Source organism: Morus notabilis, unplaced genomic scaffold, assembly GCF_000414095.1.
Source record: "Morus notabilis unplaced genomic scaffold, ASM41409v2 Scaffold315, whole genome shotgun sequence".
Taxonomy (NCBI): Eukaryota; Viridiplantae; Streptophyta; class Magnoliopsida; order Rosales; family Moraceae; genus Morus; species Morus notabilis.
In genome coordinates, this window is record NW_010360512.1 from 222,793 (window position 1) to 242,719 (window position 19,927).

At 35.1% G+C, this 19,927-nt stretch overlaps 2 protein-coding genes across 5 annotated transcripts; one reads left to right on the top strand and one right to left on the bottom strand.

The window, feature by feature from the left end:
- Window positions 1-1,712: 1,712 nt before the first annotated feature.
- LOC21399478 (protein ROOT PRIMORDIUM DEFECTIVE 1) lies at window positions 1,713-6,628 on the bottom strand. 2 transcript variants are annotated; one of them, XR_002902086.1, is made up of 3 exons: window positions 4,995-6,628; window positions 2,850-3,013; window positions 1,713-1,945 (listed from the first exon to the last, which is right to left on the bottom strand). XR_002902086.1 is itself a non-coding variant. In XM_010096547.2 (2 exons), exon 1 carries the CDS (start codon window positions 6,516-6,518, stop codon window positions 5,034-5,036), a length of 1,485 nt encoding a protein of 494 aa, XP_010094849.1. In that variant the 5' UTR covers window positions 6,519-6,628; the 3' UTR covers window positions 1,713-1,945; window positions 4,995-5,033. The 2 variants fall into 2 exon arrangements, 1 of the variants encoding a protein (XP_010094849.1); XM_010096547.2 differs by lacking the exon at window positions 2,850-3,013.
- A 6,132-nt stretch (window positions 6,629-12,760) lies between these two features.
- On the top strand, window positions 12,761-17,834 carry LOC21399479 (protein-tyrosine-phosphatase PTP1). Of its 3 annotated transcripts, none has more exons than XM_010096548.2 (9): window positions 12,761-13,063; window positions 13,163-13,259; window positions 13,987-14,069; window positions 14,145-14,285; window positions 15,865-15,999; window positions 16,523-16,671; window positions 16,765-16,906; window positions 17,156-17,242; window positions 17,364-17,834. In XM_010096548.2, the coding sequence occupies exons 1-9, from the start codon at window positions 12,893-12,895 to the stop codon at window positions 17,382-17,384; spliced, it is 1,026 nt and encodes a 341-aa protein (XP_010094850.2). In that variant the 5' UTR covers window positions 12,761-12,892; the 3' UTR covers window positions 17,385-17,834. The 3 variants fall into 3 exon arrangements, with proteins under 3 accessions (XP_010094850.2, XP_024020362.1, XP_024020363.1); XM_024164594.1 differs by having other exon boundaries at window positions 16,559-16,671; XM_024164595.1 differs by lacking the exon at window positions 17,364-17,834 and having other exon boundaries at window positions 16,770-16,906; window positions 17,156-17,236.
- Window positions 17,835-19,927: the final 2,093 nt, after the last annotated feature.

Genomic DNA, 19,927 nt, shown 5'->3' on the forward strand with positions numbered 1-19,927 from the left:
TTTTTTTTTTTTTTTTTTTTTTTTAAATTTCGTGTCTCTTATACGATAGGCATATAACTTTCTCTATTAAATTTCATAAATCTTTTATGTTAATTTTAGCGTCATGGACCAAAATTACAGTAAAAAAAATTTGAAAGAGAAATTTACCAAAAAATTCAAGAAGTATCACAATGCACATATATATATATGTATATATGTATATATATATATATATAATTTGGGAACTATGTTGCTGATTATTTTATTCCCCCTAAAGTATAATTCGATGACCTATTTTCAAAAAGAAATAACAATAACAAAAAGGAAATTTCTACGTTAAGATCAGAAAAAATTAATTATCAATAATTTTTTATCTTTAGCCGTTAAATAATAAGACTCTACTAGAAAGAGTCATTAATAAAAAAAAGAAAATTGATGAAACAACCTGTAAATATGCCCAACAACATTTTCTTCATTTTCTTTTTTGTAAAAGCCTAACAAGAAAATTTCGGAATATGGGTATGCGAGCTTTTTATAAAAATGACTTAATAAGAAAGTTTTTTAGTAAAATAACTTAAAAAAAATTTATTTATAAAATGTCTACTGAACGACAACTTTTTATAAAGAATGACCGAGTCACAAAAATGAAAGAATCATTTTACTAATGTCATTTTGTTGGATAGCGTAAAATTTCTCTGAGCCGTCTAATGCCCCACTATATAAACTTTCCATCAGAATTCATCAAATTAGAAAAAAAATAAAATAAAATCCAAACATCTAATAATTTAAGAGAAACTTTGACAGTTAAATACTTTCCACCTAATGTCTCGACCTAACATACAAAATCCTTAAGCAATCATTAGATACAACTAATCTTTAATCCTCACTTTCTTATACCAAGTAGGTGATATTTAGGGCTGATAATATGGATCACGACACGACTTGAAAACGACACAAATTTTACAGGTTAGGATTGAGAAAAAAGAGATTCGGGTCAGAATCGGGTTGACCTGAAATTGACACGAAAAACACATGTCAATTTCGGGTTGGACCCGCCTAACCCGAACACGACACGAAACTCATAAAAAACTAAAAAATACATATATTTTTTATTTCATATTTTAAATTTTATTAAAAACTTGTGATATCATGATAGTTATACTCAAAATTTTATACTGTTATTTGCTTAATTTCAATGGATGTTATTGTAATTTAATGTGTTATAAATTTTAAATTATTTCTAATATGTAAAAAATTAAATAAAAGTATATAATTTTCGTGTCAATTTCGAATTCACGGGTCAATTTCGTGTCACGGGTCATTTTCGAGTCGTGTCGTGTCAACTTATAAAGTGGTCGTGTCGTGTTCGTGTTGCGATTTTTAAAAAATTTCGTGTCACTGGTCGTGTTCGGGTTGACTGCAAATTAAAAAAAAAACGATCAAAACACAACACGTATACGACACGTGATACGAATTGCCACCCCTAGTGATATTAGTGTTTGTATTTCCTTGATTTGGAATTTCCTTTAAAACACACACGCAGTTCAAACCTTCCGAGCTATAAATTTTCCCTATATCCACGGAAACTGCAAACGGAAAAAATAAAAAGATAAAAGTAAAAGCACAAAAGCTATTGCTGAAAGAATCTAGTTAATGAACTTCCTGAGGAGTATGTACAAACATCACAAGTTCAAAACTCAGGAATCAATAACTTTATGAGATGATTTCCCCACATTTCTTTTTCCCAACGGTTTCTCTTGCTTTCCTGCAACACAGCCTGACCACAAGCAAGAGGAGAAAATGGAGTATCCAGCCATGGTAATGAAGACATTGCAGGATATTTCTCAAAAGACGGGTCGGTCTTACAACCGCATTGCCGCCAAAAAGAAAGATTTGCTCCAGCATGAACTAACTGTGTTTCCTTAGAGCAGTTCCAATGTCTGTTTGATCCAGCCCTTGTTCCAGGCTGCATGACAATGACTTTTATCATCTATTGAACATGAAGAGAAAGTAACTACAGGACGAAAAGAAACACTGCAAAAAATAAAATTTGTATGAAATAAAATAAATCCCTTTTCATGTTATGCTAGAGCTTTTCTTTTTCTTCTTTCTTTTTTATACGTATGGTAGAGCATTGTTGATATTTCATATTGTAAAGCTTTTCTTTGTTGAGAACATAAGAATTTTACAAGACAACAAACCTATCTACAAAGAGAAGAATTCCAAAACGGCAAAACTCCTCGCGACTTAGAATCGATATGCAGATCCGTTACTTGATTCGATCCCAAAGATATTATCCTTCAAACTCAAACACCCCTTAAAATTCCTTTTGTTCCTTCCTAACCAAACGTGCACAAAAGATAGGAAGCATTGCCCAACTAGATAGAATCTTAACCTGAGGAGCTTTACTAAACACATGACTCCCTTATGAACAAATCAGCACACCAACTTGGAAATACTCTATTTCATTTCAGCCACCTAAGCAAATCTTAACCATATCTTTTGCAACAAATCAGAGTGAAACAATGAATGACTCGAATATTTTGCACTCGTCTTACGCAACACACACCAAGAAGGGGACAGCGTCCTATAAGTAATACCCTTATATCTATAATTCTGGACTATAAACATTGACAATTCTTTAGAATTTGGCTATATTGTTGACCTACTCACCTCTATTACTTAATAAGTACACTACTGTTCAAATTATGAAATGAAAGCCTGTGTGCTTTCTGATTCATGCAAAGTGGTTGTTCCTCGGTATATTTTCAATTTGTGTGTGTATAATACTACTTACTAGAAACTAAAGTAAAGTCACATACAAATAAGTTAAACTCATTCAAAATTTCAAAGATTGGTGCGGCTCAAACCTTTCATAATAAATGCCAAAACAAACATCCGAGAGTTTCGTGTCCGCTTTATAGGGAAGTGGAAAGACAGAGTGAAATGCCAACCAATGGTAATTTTCTTCTTCAAAGAAACTACAACGAGCCAGAAATTACAAGGGCAAAAATTAATTTGGTTTGGCCATGACCTACATTCATAAACAAAGATAAGAAGGAAATTTCAGTAGGAAAGCAAGGAGATTACTAGACATGTATACTAGTTATCTGTGGCCCAACACTCAGAAGAACTAGGAAGCCCTCGCACTAAGCCTATGCCCTCTAACTTTTTTTTTTTTTTTTGATAAGGAAAAACTTTATATTGAAAAAAGCTCAATACAAAGAAAGAGGACAAGGAGTCCTCCGGGAAGACAAAAACTAGAGCAGGCACAAAGCTGAATCAAAAACAAGAAACAGGAAGCAAAAACTAACAAGAAAGACAAATCAATCCCCTATTATATCCAGCCTATGCCCTCTTAACGCTCATTCCTTTTAGTCAAAGTGCACATAAATACTCATAGGGAAGTCTAGTAATGAAAGGACCAAAAGCTTGGGCTCCAAATCCTAGAGAGCAATGTGGCTCATTATAACCAGCCATATTCAATTTAGAGAATCCAACGTGAGGCTGTTGTTATGTTGATGGAGCCTATCACCGTGGAGGAAAAGCAACGACAAAAAGGAGCATCAGCAGGCAGCGCCGCAGCGCTGGACAAGGTCGCCGCAGTGCCAGTTCGAAGGGGCGCTATGGATTTCTCAACGAGGACAAGTTTTGAGTATGTTTTTCTCTTATTTCTTGTACAATATAAATACCTATCATTAAGGGATTTATTTGTGACGATTGATTGGGAGCAAATTAGAGTAAGAGGCTGAGAGAAACACTGTTGAATGTGTGAGAAATACAAGTGACCGATTGAATAATTCTCTATATTTGATTTTCTTCAACAATATAGTGAAATCTGCAGCGGCAGAAAGAGGACATAGCCAAATTGGTGAACTTGTATAAAATTCTTGGTGTTGATTTTTGCTTTTATTTTCGTTAATTACTTTTCGTTCTCGGTAATTAATTTAGGTTTAGCCTAGATTTTTTCCTAACAGCTGCAACGCCATTACAGCATCTCTCTAAAGGCCACGAATTGTTCCAGGACTTGGAACCCAAGTCCATACACCTGCCCTTAAGTTTGCTACCCTATAAATGCTTGTCCTTTGATGCCTTAAACAGAAAACTAAGCAATTGTTTGCTTAAAGGGTGACGGGAGAAGTGGAGACTTAGCTAAGATCAAACCCTCTTTCATAATCTCCTTGGAACACTATCGTTATTTCCTGGTCACCTCCACCTGTAGCCATAGGCAAGACGCCAAATCCTATAATATTCTTGTCTTAGTTTTGTCAAAAACCAATTTAATTAGCAATGTGCGTAATAGAGTTGGAAATTTCGAAAATCATCTCCTGTAGTTTAATCTGTTTGCAAATTCAACTTCTTATAATATGCAATTCTCCATTGACTAACTTTGCCAGTAAAATATATCCTCTACAGTAAAGCAGTTCCCACAAGTGAACTACCATCAAGGGGCTCTTGACCATAGCTTTCTTATCATCCCTATCCCAAGACCTACCTATTATCTTATTCTCCATTTCAAAGTTGTAAAGATTTCATTTTCACAGAAATGTATGTGTGTGAGTGTATATTTTCAATGATGAAACTTTTGCTTCCTAGAGAGGCTTTCCAACGAGAGACCAATTATTAAACCTCTTAATGTGAGGGAGATAGTGCCAATCAAAAGGGTAAAACACTTGGGTAAAGTGTCTTCTTTATCATTTTTCGAAAAAACAAACATAAGGGTGCACTTTGCAAATATTTGAGATTCTCATTCTTAATATCTAACAATAAAAAATCCTAAACTTTTCTAGCCTCCTACTTTTTGTTCTACATTTTTTGTTTTGATGCCACATTATGATGCTTGCGTAACAAATTCCGCTGTTAGGTCCTTAAGTTAAGGTACACAACCCTTCTGTTAGTTTTCCATACTTAAACCCAAATCCGCACATTGTGAATGTGATTAATCATCTCCATCAAAGAAACTATAAAAAGCAGACATATTTAATGTAAATAAACCAACAGACTTGGAAGAAAACCTGTAAATACATTATTGCAGCAAATTAGCTGTATCTTAGCTAACTTGGCAATTTGGCTGGCGCCTCCCTTCCCCTGCTTTTAGAGAGATTAAGCCTCGCTCTCGAACCTCTGCCTTGCATTTCCATACTCGTAGAAACCATAGGAGAAACTCTTTCTCCAGCCTTGCCAGAACGTTCTCCAGCCGATCTTCTCCCTCTTTCACGATTTCCGACTCGCCCTTTCGCATCCTTTTTCCTTGTTCTTAGTCTACTATTTGCAGCCGTAGTATTTTTCGCAACACCACGCAGAGCGCCATCTTCAGCCTCTTCAGCATCAGAGGAGTCATACAATACCCCTTCATTGTCTTCCTCTTTTCCATCCATTTCTCCTTTTGATTCAGAATCAATGTTCTTCTGTTTTTTAGCATTTCCACTACCACCCGGCACACTTATCAGCTTACTATCTTCTTTTACAGTGTTCATAAGGTGAATATACTTACTCCTCATACTCGTTAAAGGATGATTCTCAATTAATAAACCTCTCTTATAACCCTCTTTTAAAACCAAAGTGTAAGTTCCAATCTTACTTGACAGATAGAAAATACCAGGGTGGTTAAGCGATGCTCGCTTAAACCGCGACCGAATCCCCAAATGCTCGCCAAGGCACAGCACGTTCTCCTTCTCCGTCTTCTTCGGAACCAAAATATGAAGAAGCTCGTGCAAAACCGCGACCGCCCACTTGTCCGATTCGTCGCTTTTCGGGGAAAGGTAATCCGCATTTTCATAAGGAGAAACGTAAGGCAGCTTCTGCCAATAGCTCACCCACTTCTTCAACTTCTTATCCATCTCGAAACCTTTAGAAAAATGCATAGGAAACGCTATAGGCATCCCTTTGGCATAATCCGAAACCCCGCCCATCGCCTTCTTCTCCATAATTGAAGTCCCCAATTCATCAATCCAGCAAACGAGCTCCAACACCCTCGTTTCCTCCCGGCCCACAATTCGAAAATAGTCTGGAAACTCGGGGATAAGGCTCCTCTCGTAATCCGGAGGAAGACCCAGATCCCATTTCAGGTTTTCGATCACATTCAACGGCAATTTGTTGCCTCTGCAGAGCATCAAGAGCTTCAAGACCCGGTCGGCGACGTCCTTCTTGTAGCTCTCGCTCTGGAACATTATCTGCTCTTCAGAGTCGAGGTCGAGGGCTTCATCAGTAAGCTTGATGTGGGGCTGAAACGCGGCGCCGGCGGGGAAGAATTCGCGAAAAACGGAGGGGTATCGGCGGATGAACTCGATGGGGCGGGTGGGGATCTTGAGGGAGGCTCTGTTGTCGGCGATGATGGAGATGGGGAGGGACTTGGAGGGCTCTAATTTGATGAGGTTCTTAGTGTTGATTAGGGGAAGGAGGTTCTTCTCTCGCTCGACGGCGTGGTCGAGGCCGCGGTCGCGGACGCATTTGAAGGCGGCGGCGTCGACGAAGGTGCGGCGGTGGAGGTGGGAGTGAGGTGGGAGAGAGCGGATGAGGAAGCGAAGAAGAGGGGACATGGGCTGGTGTTGGGGGGTGTGGGGGAAGGCGAGCTGGCCGGCAGAATGAAGAGGTGGATGTGTGAGAGGGTTTTAGGAGGGTTTTTGTAGAACATCTGATCTCAATAAAATGTTTGTTTACCCTTTTTCTTTTGCAATGATGTAATAGAATTGATCTTTATTAAGGATTTTTTTTTTTTTTTAAAAAAAAGCCCCAAAAGGTTTGTGAAATTAGGAAAATGACCCTTTTTTTATTAACTCAATTCAATAGTCAATCATAATAACTCAGGTCTTGTTCATTTTATGACTCAAATTATATTACGACAGTATTTTCTTTTATAAAAATATACATTTAATTTTTTTGTTACAGTATTTTTCCCTCACATACACAACTCAAGTCATGACTTGAGTTGTGCAAATGAACATACTCTTAATAATCAATCATTGAGACTTAATGGTAAATCACTCATTGATTTAAATTTATCATTGGTTAACTCGATAATCAATATCAGTTTATAATTAATTGAAATTAATTAATAATTAATCAATTTTAATTATTACATATTTATTAATGATAAATTGTTAATAAATTATAATAATGAATCGATCAATTATTGATTGGCTATTAAACAATCACTAATTGACTATTAAAAAAGGGCATTTTGCTAAAATAAACAAAATTCAGTCATTTATTTAGAAAATAAAAAATTCAGCCATTTATTTAGAAAACAAAAATTTCGGCCATTTTATTTCAAAAGTGCTAAAAAATACCATTTTCCCACCCAATTTCTGTTTATTTTGTTTATGGTAACACATAATTTCTGTTGAAAACTTATGTACTCTTCTAAATTAGTGGTGATGAAAACTTATATATTTAAGTATTACTATGACTAAGTATAATAAAAAATATATATTGTTGGTTTTATGCCATTGGATCAGTACATTCACATGTAATTTTTTTGAATTTTAAACTGATAATATTGTTTGAAATAGGGTCAAACAAAATTAAAACCAATAATCTGTGGGGAAAAAAGGATGATAAAGCAAAATTATTTTTGAGACACGTTTATTTTGCATAAGAGAAAATAAAAAGTGGGAAGCTATTCCTTTTCTCATATAATAATATATTTACTTATAAAACCAGCAATAAGCATTTAGTGAGCCACACACAATATAAGGCCTTGTTCATTTCACTAATTTGAGTTTTCAATTCTAAGTTTCTACAGTTAAAAGCTTTCAAAAAATATCACATCTAACTTTTTTGCTACAATTAAAAACTCTAAGAAAATATAATATCTCAACTCTAATTGAAAACTCGAGTCTGCGAAGTGAACAAGGCCTAAAAAAGTGAAAAGGAGACAAAAACTCTTAGGGTCCTGATTAGTGCATGAAAATGCACCTTAAATACTGCTTTTGATTTATATAATATTAAAATATTTAAGCTTTAATACAACAATTCCATTATTTTTATTCATAATATTTTTAATTGGAATTTGTCTAGTTTTTACTTAATTATTTACAGATAAAAAACAGTGTTGAAAGCTACACAAAAATAAGCCATGAAAGTCATATTTTCAACCAATCTGAGCCACTAAGCCGATTCAAGCCACCAAGCCGAGCCGAGCCACTGTCATTTCCCTCCGCGTGTGTCACACCCCCCAAACGGGGTGGGTGACGTGGAGCTCGATTAGGGGTTAACAAAGCAAATTTCCAAACGAGCCCCACTCAACTGCATTTAAAATATAATATAAATTTCTAAGTCCTGAGCCTCTGACAACACACAGGGCTCCACCTACAGGATATATGGTATTGTACATACATGAACATGTAAATAATCAATTACAACAGACATCAACCACAGTCTAGTATATCCAGATATTACACGAGTTTACAGAATTCTCAATTCCTTACATTTATGTCAGAGGATGAACACAGTCCTCTCTTGTTCCAACAACAGCACCACTCAGCTACTCTGTAGCAAATATTCAACTACTGTGCACCACTCCTAGAATCTCCTGGGAAGGGTTTAATATTTATAAAAACATAAAACGTGAGCGAAAGGCCCAATAAGATATAGTTTGAAATGACTGTATAAATAAATGAATAATAAATGAGCAACGAATAAATAAATGAATAAGTAAATAAAATAAGACATTCAGTTCCGACAGGCAGCCGGGACCTTACATCCTTTTCTCAAAGGAAATATAACTAAAAATAACCGTATTACAGGCATCAGCAAGTAATTAGTACAAATTACTCACCTACTAAGTGCCTCGCCTACCCGGACCGAGTTTCGAGTTCTGCCCCTGGGATGCACTCTCCGCATCCTATGTAGGTTTACAGCAGTATATATTCTTACCGGTTCACAAGATCTCTTATCTTAAGAAATCATTCATTTAACATTATGAAATCGTTTATATGACCCCATGAATTACTCAAGCCGCGGGCTCCATGACTGGGCAAGCCATGAGGTTCCATGAACTAAACAAGCCATGGTTTTTAAAGAGATTTTCTTTTGCAAACCAACCATTTTCTTTAAAACATTTTCAATGCCAAAATTCTTTTTGAAAATCAGGCTCACAAGAAAAAGTATAGAAATCCTACCTCAAATTTACCAAACCTGTGGCTAGCGGCGCACGATCTCAGCTTCCACTTCCTCAAGCCACTCAGTCTGAATCCTCAGCTATCACTGATACAAGACAACACTTTAGGATCAATTTTTATTCCTAAAGCAATCCAATCTCAATTATGTACCAAGATTTTCAATTAGTGTGCCCTAATCCGATTTCATGTTTCAAATTATCATTCCAAGGATTTTCAATTTCAAAACAAGGATTAAAGATGCTAATCCACTTATCTCAAGTCCCCAAATGAAGCTAATTTGAGTTCTTCCCAAAAACAACAATTTCAGGCCAAACAGGGTCAAATCCCGTGTCAACCGGTCGACCGGTGACAGAACAGTGCATCACCACCGGTCGACCGATGGTGTGCAATCTGGTCGACCGGTGGCCTCAGTGTAGTCCGGTCGACCGCATCAGTCGACCGGTGAAGAACTCCAGTGCGAGAAAACTCACAGAAATTAGTTCGAAAACCTGCAAATCCAGTCCCAAACCAAAATATTTCAATGGACTACCACTGAACCCAAGATCTCCAATTTCTACCCTAGTTTTACTCAAAATCCGTAAAAATTCGTTTCGAACCAGAAATAAGTTTTAGAATCCAAAATCTAGAGATTCAAGAGAGATTTTTTAGAAATCTTATCTTGAATCTTTCTCTTGACGTTGAAAACTCTTTGAAACTTTCCTTTGGTTCGAAATCCGGTTGATTTTGAAGCAAACGGGAGAGAGAACCGAGAGAGGGAGTGAGAGAATGAAGAAAGAGAGAGGGAATGGTCTGAGAGAGACACGGGAGGAAAAGAGAAAAAGGAAGAAAAGAAAAAGAAAAGAAAAGAAAATAGACAAGTACCAGCATTTAAAAAAAACAGTACAGAAATGCGCTCATACACACTTCTGAGTTAAAATAGAATTACTGAGAATATTTAAATACCTTAGAATTATTTAAATTACACATTAGAAACATTTATTAATCAAAACCAATTAATAAATCCAGATTAGGCACACTAATAATTCTTAATTATCTCAATTAATCCCAATTAATTCTTCAGGGTGTTACAGCGTGGGCCCCAGCTCATCCGCGTTTCCCAACTCTCTCTCGTGCGTGTCACCAGCACGCCTAACTCTCAGCGCGCGCGTTCCAGTTTTCTCCCGCGTGGGTCCCGTGTGCAGCGCGCCAGTCTGCTCCTCCCCTCTGCGCATGCCAACTGTCCGAGCGGGTACCAGCTGTCTCTAACCGCCAGCACCTTTATTCCATTCCGCGTGCGACACGTGGCGATTTGACTCTCTTCCTCCAATCGTTAGGCGACACGTGTCTTCTAAGATGCTGAATCTGAATTCTCCCCCAAAAATCAGAGCAAATTACCGGATTTCCTCCTCAAATCATATATTTAATTTCTCCTAATTTATGTGTAATTTTATTTTGTTTCTTTTTTCTTTTGTAATTTTCTATTTTTATTGTTCGTTTCCTTATTTGACAGGCAACCTCTAAACACTATAAATATGGGGATTAGCCTAAGGTTTTAAAAAGCTTAGAATATTCAGTTTTCTGTTGTCTTGCTGTCAGTCTCATATTTTATCTCTAGAACTTGTGAGAATGTTTTGCAAGTTAGGCTAGAGTTCTCTTGGTTAGGTTAGAGATGAACTTTTGTGAGTGACCCAATTCGGGTTTTTAATTCCTTGTGCTGTAAACTTCAGCATCCGAATGAATTAAATCTCATCTATTTTTCTTTTACGTTTCAAAATATTGTGTGCCAATTTTTATATAAGTTCAGTCACGCTTTTCTTATGTAATTATGTCATGCATTGTTTTGTTATTCAAATTATTTTATAAATTGTCTTTTACTGCAATATTGTCAAATTGATATATTGTTGATTTTGGATAACTTGTAATAATAATATTTTCGGAGTCAACATAGAGATTAATTTATTCGATTCTTTTATTTTGTGAATCAAAACTTGAATTGGTGAACGAAACATTAGGGATTCTCGATACCTTACCGTTTTTGTTATTATATTTCTTCCACACAAATCTTCTCTCCTTTTTATTTACAACAAAAATCTCAAAAACTCTTCTTTTTCTTTAATTCACTTGTTATTTATTTTTCTCTAACACTCTTATTCTGCTAATCTTTCTTGTTATTTTGTTATCTCTCTGTGGATACGACTGCCCTTCTGTGCTACAATTGATCGCTTGTGAACATCACTTTTAGGCATTAATCAGGTCTGTTTAGTTCGCTGATTCGAGTTGAGATACGACTTTATGTGAGAGCTTTTTACTTTAATAAAAAAGTTAGATGTGACTGTTTCTGATAGCTTTTTACTGCAGCAAAACTCGAATTCTAAACTCAAATCGGTGAAATGAACGAGGTCTTAGAGTACATAGCTTTGAACTTTTAGGCCTCACTCTTTATTAATATATTTTTAGTCAAAAGGGTAATGATCAAGAGTAAGAGGTAAAAATCAAGATCCATACACTTTAAGAATAAGTTTAACAATTTTCTCTATAAGAAATGAACAAAAGGATGACAATTCTTGCATTCTTTGATATATGACAATTCTTGCATTCTTTGATATTGATTCTCTTTTGAAGGGAATAAATGCTAAATTTATATATCTACCATAATGAATTACTATATAGTTAATGATTATTTAATTGTGTAAAAGATTTTTTTTAGTAATTATATGGATAATATTTTCTAGTTCTAATTTTAGTAAACACTCTAAAGGAAATAAGATTGTTTCTCATTAGACCATCTAATAGTCAAATAAACACTTAAAAAGCAATCGGTTATCCTTATACTTATTTCTTTACTTTTCTTTTCAATGTTATTACCTTTCTCGTTACGTTTCTTTATGCTTTAATAAACACGTCTTGGTGTAAAGTTTGCCTCACTTAAAAAGTAAGATAGTGTTTTTTTTTTTTTTTTTAATTTTTCATTCACTAATGCTCCATTAAAATACATTATTGAATTCAGCATTGTAGAGCTAATTTTGTATTATTTTAAATTGTATAATATAAAATGAGATAATCCTTATTTTTAGACGGTCAAATTAGAGCTAACCTTAAAAAAGAAAAGTTTCATTGTAATAATATTCCTAAAGATCTTTCTACTTAAACAAACACCTACAATCTGATGATACTTATTAACTTCATAAAAAATATAAAAAGAACATCATTAAAGTAAAAGAAATACTAATATTACTTTTTTTTTTCATTATCTTTATGTTAATACTATGTTATATGATATATAATTATTCAAATAAAAAAAAGGAGACAATAGAGTTCACATTTCAAATAATAAATACAAAAAATAACAAAAAGAATAACAGAAAAAGTGACGTTAGCATTTATGTTAATGCAATAATCAAACCCAATAAAATATATTTTTTTAACGAGATGTTCTTATACGCTTAGCGTACTGATAGATCATATATTTTTAATCATTAATTTTACATATATTTTAATTTTTACGTGATTTTATACAAATTTAATAAACAAAAAACTTAACCTATTAATATATTAACCTAATAAAAAAGGTCCATTCTTTTTAATTTAATTTAATTTTTATTTTTGGTGGAGAAAGAGGAAAGGCACCAATTATTAACCATATCACCAACCAACTGCAGCCTTCACACGCCATCAGCAAAACTATATAAAATTCCAACACAAAAACATTCGTCTCCCTCTCTCTCCCTCCCCCCCTCTCTCTCTCTCTCCTCTTCATTCTGGGGAACCTCAGTTCTCGCCGCTCCAGAGCCCACAGGAGATCCGCCTCCGCCATGGCCGCCGCCTCCGCCAAACCGTCGGCCGCTCCTAATTTCTCGCCGGATTCCCCGCCGCGATTGGCGCTCACGCCGGATCAGCTCAAGCACTGCTCCGAAGCCCTCGGATTCTTCAAGGAAAAGCTCCGAAGCCCTCACCAGATTAACCAGGAGTTCGGTTTGCTTCAGGTTTTTGCCTCCGATGTCACAACAATGGAGTTTTACGAACCAAATTTAGTTTGTCATTACTGATTTTTTTTTTCTTTTTTTCCTTTGATATTTTCTCAGGCGAATAGAATAACGCCGTCGGAGATGAGGAGAAACTGCACGGTGGCTCTCGACAGTGTGAATTTGAGCAAAAACCGCTACACGGATGTTTTGCCCTGTATGTGTTAATGATGCTTGATTTTAGTATTTCTTTTGTCTTTTTTTTTATATTATTATTACAAAGGATTTTGTCTTTTAAGCCCATATAAAATTTCCCATTTATATTTTATAATTTGAGTCCATGGACTAAGACTTGACATTATTTCCATCGCTCAAAGTTTTGATTTTTGTTATTCCTGGACTTTGACTTCGTCTTAGTTCGTCAAAATCAAATGTGGGTTTTTGTCAACTCAAAAGGGTGTTTAGTGTCAAGTTTGACGGAGGGATGGAAATGATATGTAAACATAGTCCTATAAGAGAGACAAATGAGAATTCATGGATCGAATAGAAGTAAGAATGGGGTCAAAGTTTAGAGACTATAAAGCTTTTTTTTTCTTTTTCCTGAATTTGGGGTGCAGATTGGAGTCATGTGTGGATTTACGGTAGGATATGCTTACAATCGTTACTATAGAAGCATTTTAATTATCCTCACTAATTCCTTAAGTTTTGGCCACCAGCTGATGTGGCAGTTTATTTGTCAGTTTTTCAACTGCTAAAAACAATTTATGCATAATAATGAAAATGTATTTGACAAGTACAAAATTGCACACTTATAGTCATGAGCGCGACACTAAAAATGAATTGAAAAGTTCAAAATTTCATACTGAGATTGCTGTTCTTGTTGTTGCTTTTCTTCTCTCTCTCTCTCTCTCTCTCTTAATTGTTGTTGTTCTTCTGAATATCAGTTGACCAAACCAGAGTTGTACTCAACTCTTGCAAGGATTATAGACCTTCTGCAAGGGGCTATATCAATGCCAGCTTTATCACGGTAGAGTTCCATATGTTCTTGCTTGTTGCACCCACGTATCCAACATGACACTTACGGGGTACCGCTGTATTGCAGGTTTCTTCTTCTGAAAGTGTTTCCCACTTTATAGCTACACAAGGTCCCCTTCCTCACACATATGAGGATTTTTGGGAGATGGTGATCCAGTACCAGTGCCCTGTGGTTGTGATGCTCACTCGATTGGTCGACAATTATAGGGTACTTTACTGTTCGGGGCTTCAAGGCATTGTGCTCCTATTTGGCTATTTCATATTAGATGTTTAAAACATTCCAATCTAGTACGAGGCAACTATAGAACAAGATCTATGATTACCATATTTAATATTTGCATTTAAAATTTACAGTATTCATGACAATTTGTTACAAAAAATTGTTGATATCTTGCCTTTGATCTAAATATTTAAAATTTTTTATTTTACCCATAGGGTAAGCTATTTTATGTATTTATAAGGAATTAAAAGGTTTAGCTATTTACAGAGCAAAAATACTAATGATTAAATGTAATCACGTCTATATGGAAAGAACCATTCATGGATTTTAAAGGAATTGGATTTGAGTTATTAATTAGTTATGAAGTACGCAAACTTTGTGTATTGTCTATGCATACATGGTCTGTGTAAAATTGCAAATCAATTTCTCACGGCCTTCAGATTTTCTTCATTTGCTTCCTACTAGACTCTTGGGGTTTTGCACCTTTTCATGTATCAATTCTTTTCTTACCTTATTTGAAGTATCATTTACAGTTCTCTGTGTCCATTTTGGATTATGCATTATGTATTTTGGAAAGAAAATTAAGCAAAACTTTTGAGTGTATATTATGTATTTCTTTTGACGGAGCTGCTGGTTCATTTACCCATGTGCTCAACCTGTCAAATTAAATGCTTTTAGCTTCTTCAGGCAATTTATACCATGGACTTGCCCCTTCCCCATGAAATGGGGTACCAGAAGGGTATTTTAGAAGGTGCCCTCTGTGGAATGTGTATTGGTTGGTGAACTCTTAAGGTAGAGATATTTTGGTAATAAGATTAAGAATCACCACGTTGAAAGCTGCTGTATGTAGCTAGAGGGCTGCCCTTAGTTTCTCTTATTTCTCCTTTTCACCTTTATCAACAAAGTCAAGATTGAAGGCTTTCGTTCTGGCAATAAATGACTTGCACGTTTAACATTCGAGGAAATTGGCTTTTTGGTGCTGCAAGAACTAGTTCGTAAAAACGTCAGAAGTATTTCTTATTCCTCTCTTTTAATTATTAGGAGTCTCAACTATATGGTATTTAGTGCTGGTTGTGTGCATATTATGCACACGCACGTGAAGATATGCACAAATGTATGTATATATAGAAGCCTGTCTGTACATGTACAGTCACATAATGTATTCTCTACTTTTTCCTGTTTTAATTTTGCAAGATTTTCCGGTATTCATTTTGATGCTACTTATGTTGGGGTAAACAAAAAAATTGTACAACTACAGCTATATTGCTTGAACATGCTACTTTCTTGCTAGTTGCTTACTTCATTGAGCTTAGGATATATTACGCGTATCTTCTATTTGTCCCATTTTGATTTATATATGCCATATGAATGTGTGATGTTCTTTTGACACTTCCCTCATCAAACCTTTATACTGCAGTTTTGTAATCTTGATTCCTGTAGGTGTCTAAATGTGCTTTAACCTTTTCCTTTAGCTAAGTATCATGGTTTAGTTATTGTTTCATAATTTTCATCATGGCCAAGTATTTTTGTAATCCTCTCTTTCTGAATTTTTATCTTTATGGCGCAGATGGTAAAATGCGGAGATTATTTTCAAGCAGAAGATGGTCCTAGAGAATTTGGTAATATATGTACAAATACTAAGTGGGCAAGTACCACTAACACTTCATTAGTGTTGCGCCATCTGGAGGTGAATTATAAGGAGGTAAGTTGACATTTTTCATGAGTTTTTTTTAATGCAAATATTTGTTAAACACGATTGTATGCCTATAATTTAGGCATTTACTGTTGACACAAAATTGACGTTTCAGTCTTTGAAATCGATCCTGTGATCGAAACTGAGCTTGTTCACTTTTCCTGGAAAAGCTCTCCACTATGCGGTCCAATCTTTGATCAAAACTATTGACCTTTAACTCTTTGAAATGTATTCCGTGATTGAAACAAAGCTTATTCACTCTTCCTGGAAAAGTTCTTCACTGTTTGGGCCCAATCTTTGATAAAAAGTTTTGAATGAATTTGATGAAATGATCTTAACAAATCTGGTCAGTACAGTGTAACTCTATTGGTTATCCATTATTATAAGGCTGTTTGTTTGGATACGTAAATACGTTATACATATATGCTTAACTGGATGTACAAGATTTTACATACCAAACACAAGAAGCAACTTAAACAATTATGTTATTGTTTCAGTGTTGCCCCCCTTGATCCCTTTTTTGATGTTGCAGTCTGAGGAACCACCCATGTCTGTTTTGCATATTCAGTATCCCGAATGGCCAGACCATGGAGTTCCCGGAGACACGATTGCAGTACGTGAAATTTTCAAAAGAATTCATCGAGTACCACCCAATATTGGGCCAGTTGTGGTGCACTGCAGGTTTATCTTATATATGACTTGCGTATGCGCTGTGCAATTTTTGGGAAACCATATAGCTTTTTAACTGACGTACATGTATCCTTTCATGCTCAGTGCAGGTATAGGGAGAACTGGAACATACTGCACAATTCACAACACGATCCAGAGAATTCTTGCTGGAGACACGTCTGCTTTAGATCTTGCAAAAACCATAACCATGTTTAGGTCTCAGCGAATTGGAATGGTTCAAACACTGGTAAATTTGTCATATATATTCATTTCTTAGCTTCGGGGACTGATAATAAGTACTTACTTTAACTTGATATTCCCTAGTGACATGCTTAATTCAAGTAGCTTTGGAAATGAAGAAGGAATAAAACAACAATATTTTCGATGACACATCACTAACTAATTCCTAACAACACATCCCAAACTGGTTCTGTCAACATGAAGATTTCTGAATTCCATTACTTATTTTAGCTATGTCCCTCTTTATTCATTCTAGGAGCAATACCATTTCTGTTACTTGGCTATCGTAGATGAACTGGAAGACCTCATCTCCGGTCCCAATGGCGAAAACAGTTCAACAGTGGTACACATTACTTGTGTTGAATTTCTTGTGCTTTTCGACGTGTCTTTGACATGGTCCATAATTCCTTAAAAAAATTTACAGTTTCAATTTAAAATAATCCCTTAACTTTTTTTTTTTTCAGCGGCAATTTAAGCAGAGATGAGTAAATCAAAGCCATCTCCGAGCAGTTGTGCTTTAACGAGCCAGATGTTGATGAATTCATTGTTATGGCCAATTAACCCTTCCCAAATTTATCCGTTCCTCTGTTTCGGCATAGAGGCACCTGGGAACTCTTATAATAAAAATAATAAACTAATTCCCACAATTTTCACGGGAAAAAGAAACATATTGTGGGCTTAGTGTTCCCAGTTTCTTTAGGATGTGCATTTCACATGGCCGCCTAATTCCAGAGAATCCACCATTTATGTTCATTGGTATATATTCGTAATGAATATCTCCTTCATTTTGATATAGATACTGTACGTTGATATTCTACCTTGGGAATAGGTCCTCTATGATATGCTGTAAAGAGTTTCTTTGATGCACAATTGAGCTTTATGATTTTGGATTATCAAAACCTTATTCTGATGAGGAAATGTTGCAGTTTTTTCTTTGATCTTTTTCTTGGAAGCAAGCTGTTGAAAATGACTCCCAAGTTCAAGTTTCTAATTGCCACCATGAATCTTCCATAATGTTTGTATTATGTTAGCCCGGTTCTCTTTACATCTGCCAATCCAAACACTAATTCGAATCATAATTTTAAATTCAATTTCATTCTTTTAATTTTTCCAATTTAAATAAAAAGGTTCAAACATAATTTGCACTATTTTGCGTTCGCAACAATGTTTATTACTGATTTTGAGTATTTTTATTTTTTACTTTTTTTCTCTCGCCTTAGTTGAATGTAGAGCAACATAGGAGTTTCCCCACTAATTCTTTATGTTAAAGTATATATTATCCATTTTTATTCACTACAAATTTGCCGTTTAAATTACACTCTACAACCTAGATGCTATTTTTAGAAGCGAAACTTGGGTTGTATATTTTTGCTGCTCACCCTTTGTTTAATGTTAAATAAGAACGAGAGTTTTGGAGCTTGTGGTGCTTTGCAGTAACATTGTTTTTTTATCCCCCCTTTTTGGGAGTATTTCATTGAAAAAAAAAAAATCAAGAAATGTTGAATATCCAATTACTCTTTAGAAATTAGTTGAGCCTTAGGAGCCTAAAAGCAATCTAATAAAGGCTATACAAAACAGCGAGTTGATTCAATAACGTAGAAGCTCAAGCACATGGACGATGACATTGATGCTCAAGGAAAGGAATTAATGTTTTCATGTGCAAGAACTTTTTCCTTTTCCATTCCCTTCAATAAAGAAAATTAAGTTTGGCCCCATTTTTACAACATTAACTATGGTCCCTTTTTCAGATAAAGAAAGTTCTGTTTTAATTTCCGAGGGCAGGGGTCATCCTTGGCTTGTTCTTTGCAGAAAACAAGGGCAACGCTTATAATTAAAGGAGGAGAAAGATGCAACAAACATCCTCTTTTTTTTTTATTTTTTTTATTTTTATTTTTTGCTAGAAACAAACATCCCGCTTACTTCCACCCAATGGCATACTAGCCTTTAGTCCTCTTCGCATTTTCACCACAACGAAAAAAAAATACCTCCTTTTCACATTTAAAATGGGACCCCTCATTTCGTAGATATGTCACTTGTTCTTTCTCTTCGTTGAAAGAGTAGTATTAAAATAGGAAAATTATTAAAGTTTCCCATATATGTGACTTTAAAAAAAAAAAAAAAAAAAGTCTTTCAAAAGACAACAATTTACTCCCTGTAAGTAGTTAAACTACATCAAAATAAACCTTGATCAGAATTTGTTGGTCAGAAATAGCATACGAAAAATACCAATTTGTCCTTCAAAAACACAAAAAAATACCATTACTATTGCACCAACCTTCCTAAATCAGTGTCATGTACTTGGGAAACCTGAAATAACATGCCAACACCTGAAGATTATCATTTGTCTGGTAATTATGTGTTTTTAAAGGTCAATTTCGTATTTTAATATGCTGATTTTGGCATATAATATTTTTCAGGGTTTATTTTTATGGAATCTGCAAATAAGAATGGTCGGATTCTTAATTTCGGAATCACAAGGCTATTTCCAAACAAAAGTACAAAACACAGGAAAGTTTGTAATTTTCATGGTTAGAAATTCTAGGATTCATGTACCAAATAGGTGCACCAACTCACCCAAGTAATAACTTTGTAGGCACACAAAGGAAAATTTTCACCTGAAACAGTGGAAACCATTCTTTAAAAATATGTCAGGAGAAAAAGATCGTCTCAACTGGTGTACTAAACTGTAACAATAAGGTGACTGCAGAAATAATCTTGCGGTAATTACACATCGAAACATAGAGTTCAGGGAAAAAAAAAAAAAAAAAAAAAAAAACACAAGACAACTGTAACAGTAAGGCTTCTATAGTTTGTAAATTCGGATCCATTATACACTACTGCCAAGAAAGTGATCTGGTCTTTTTAAAACAAACCAGCTTGTCCTTTGTTTGTGGCAAATATATATCCCAATCAATAGTTCAAGTCAAACGAACCCACAATTCAATTTCAGCTTCGGAGAGTTCAATTCAACCAGGAGGAAATTACATTAACCAAATTGTGAAGAAAGAAAAACAGTTAAAAGAGGTCA

Bases quoted from the DNA above. Each gene is read 5' to 3' on its own strand.
- LOC21399478 (XM_010096547.2), bottom strand. From the start codon at position 6,518: ATGTCCCCTCTTCTTCGCTTCCTCATCCGCTCTCTCCCACCTCACTCC.
- LOC21399479 (XM_010096548.2), top strand. From the start codon at position 12,893: ATGGCCGCCGCCTCCGCCAAACCGTCGGCCGCTCCTAATTTCTCGCCG. The intron at 13,260-13,986 runs GTATGTGTTAAT...TCTGAATATCAG, and splicing joins CTACACGGATGTTTTGCCCT to TTGACCAAACCAGAGTTGTA. The intron at 14,286-15,864 runs GTACTTTACTGT...TTTATGGCGCAG, and splicing joins GATTGGTCGACAATTATAGG to ATGGTAAAATGCGGAGATTA.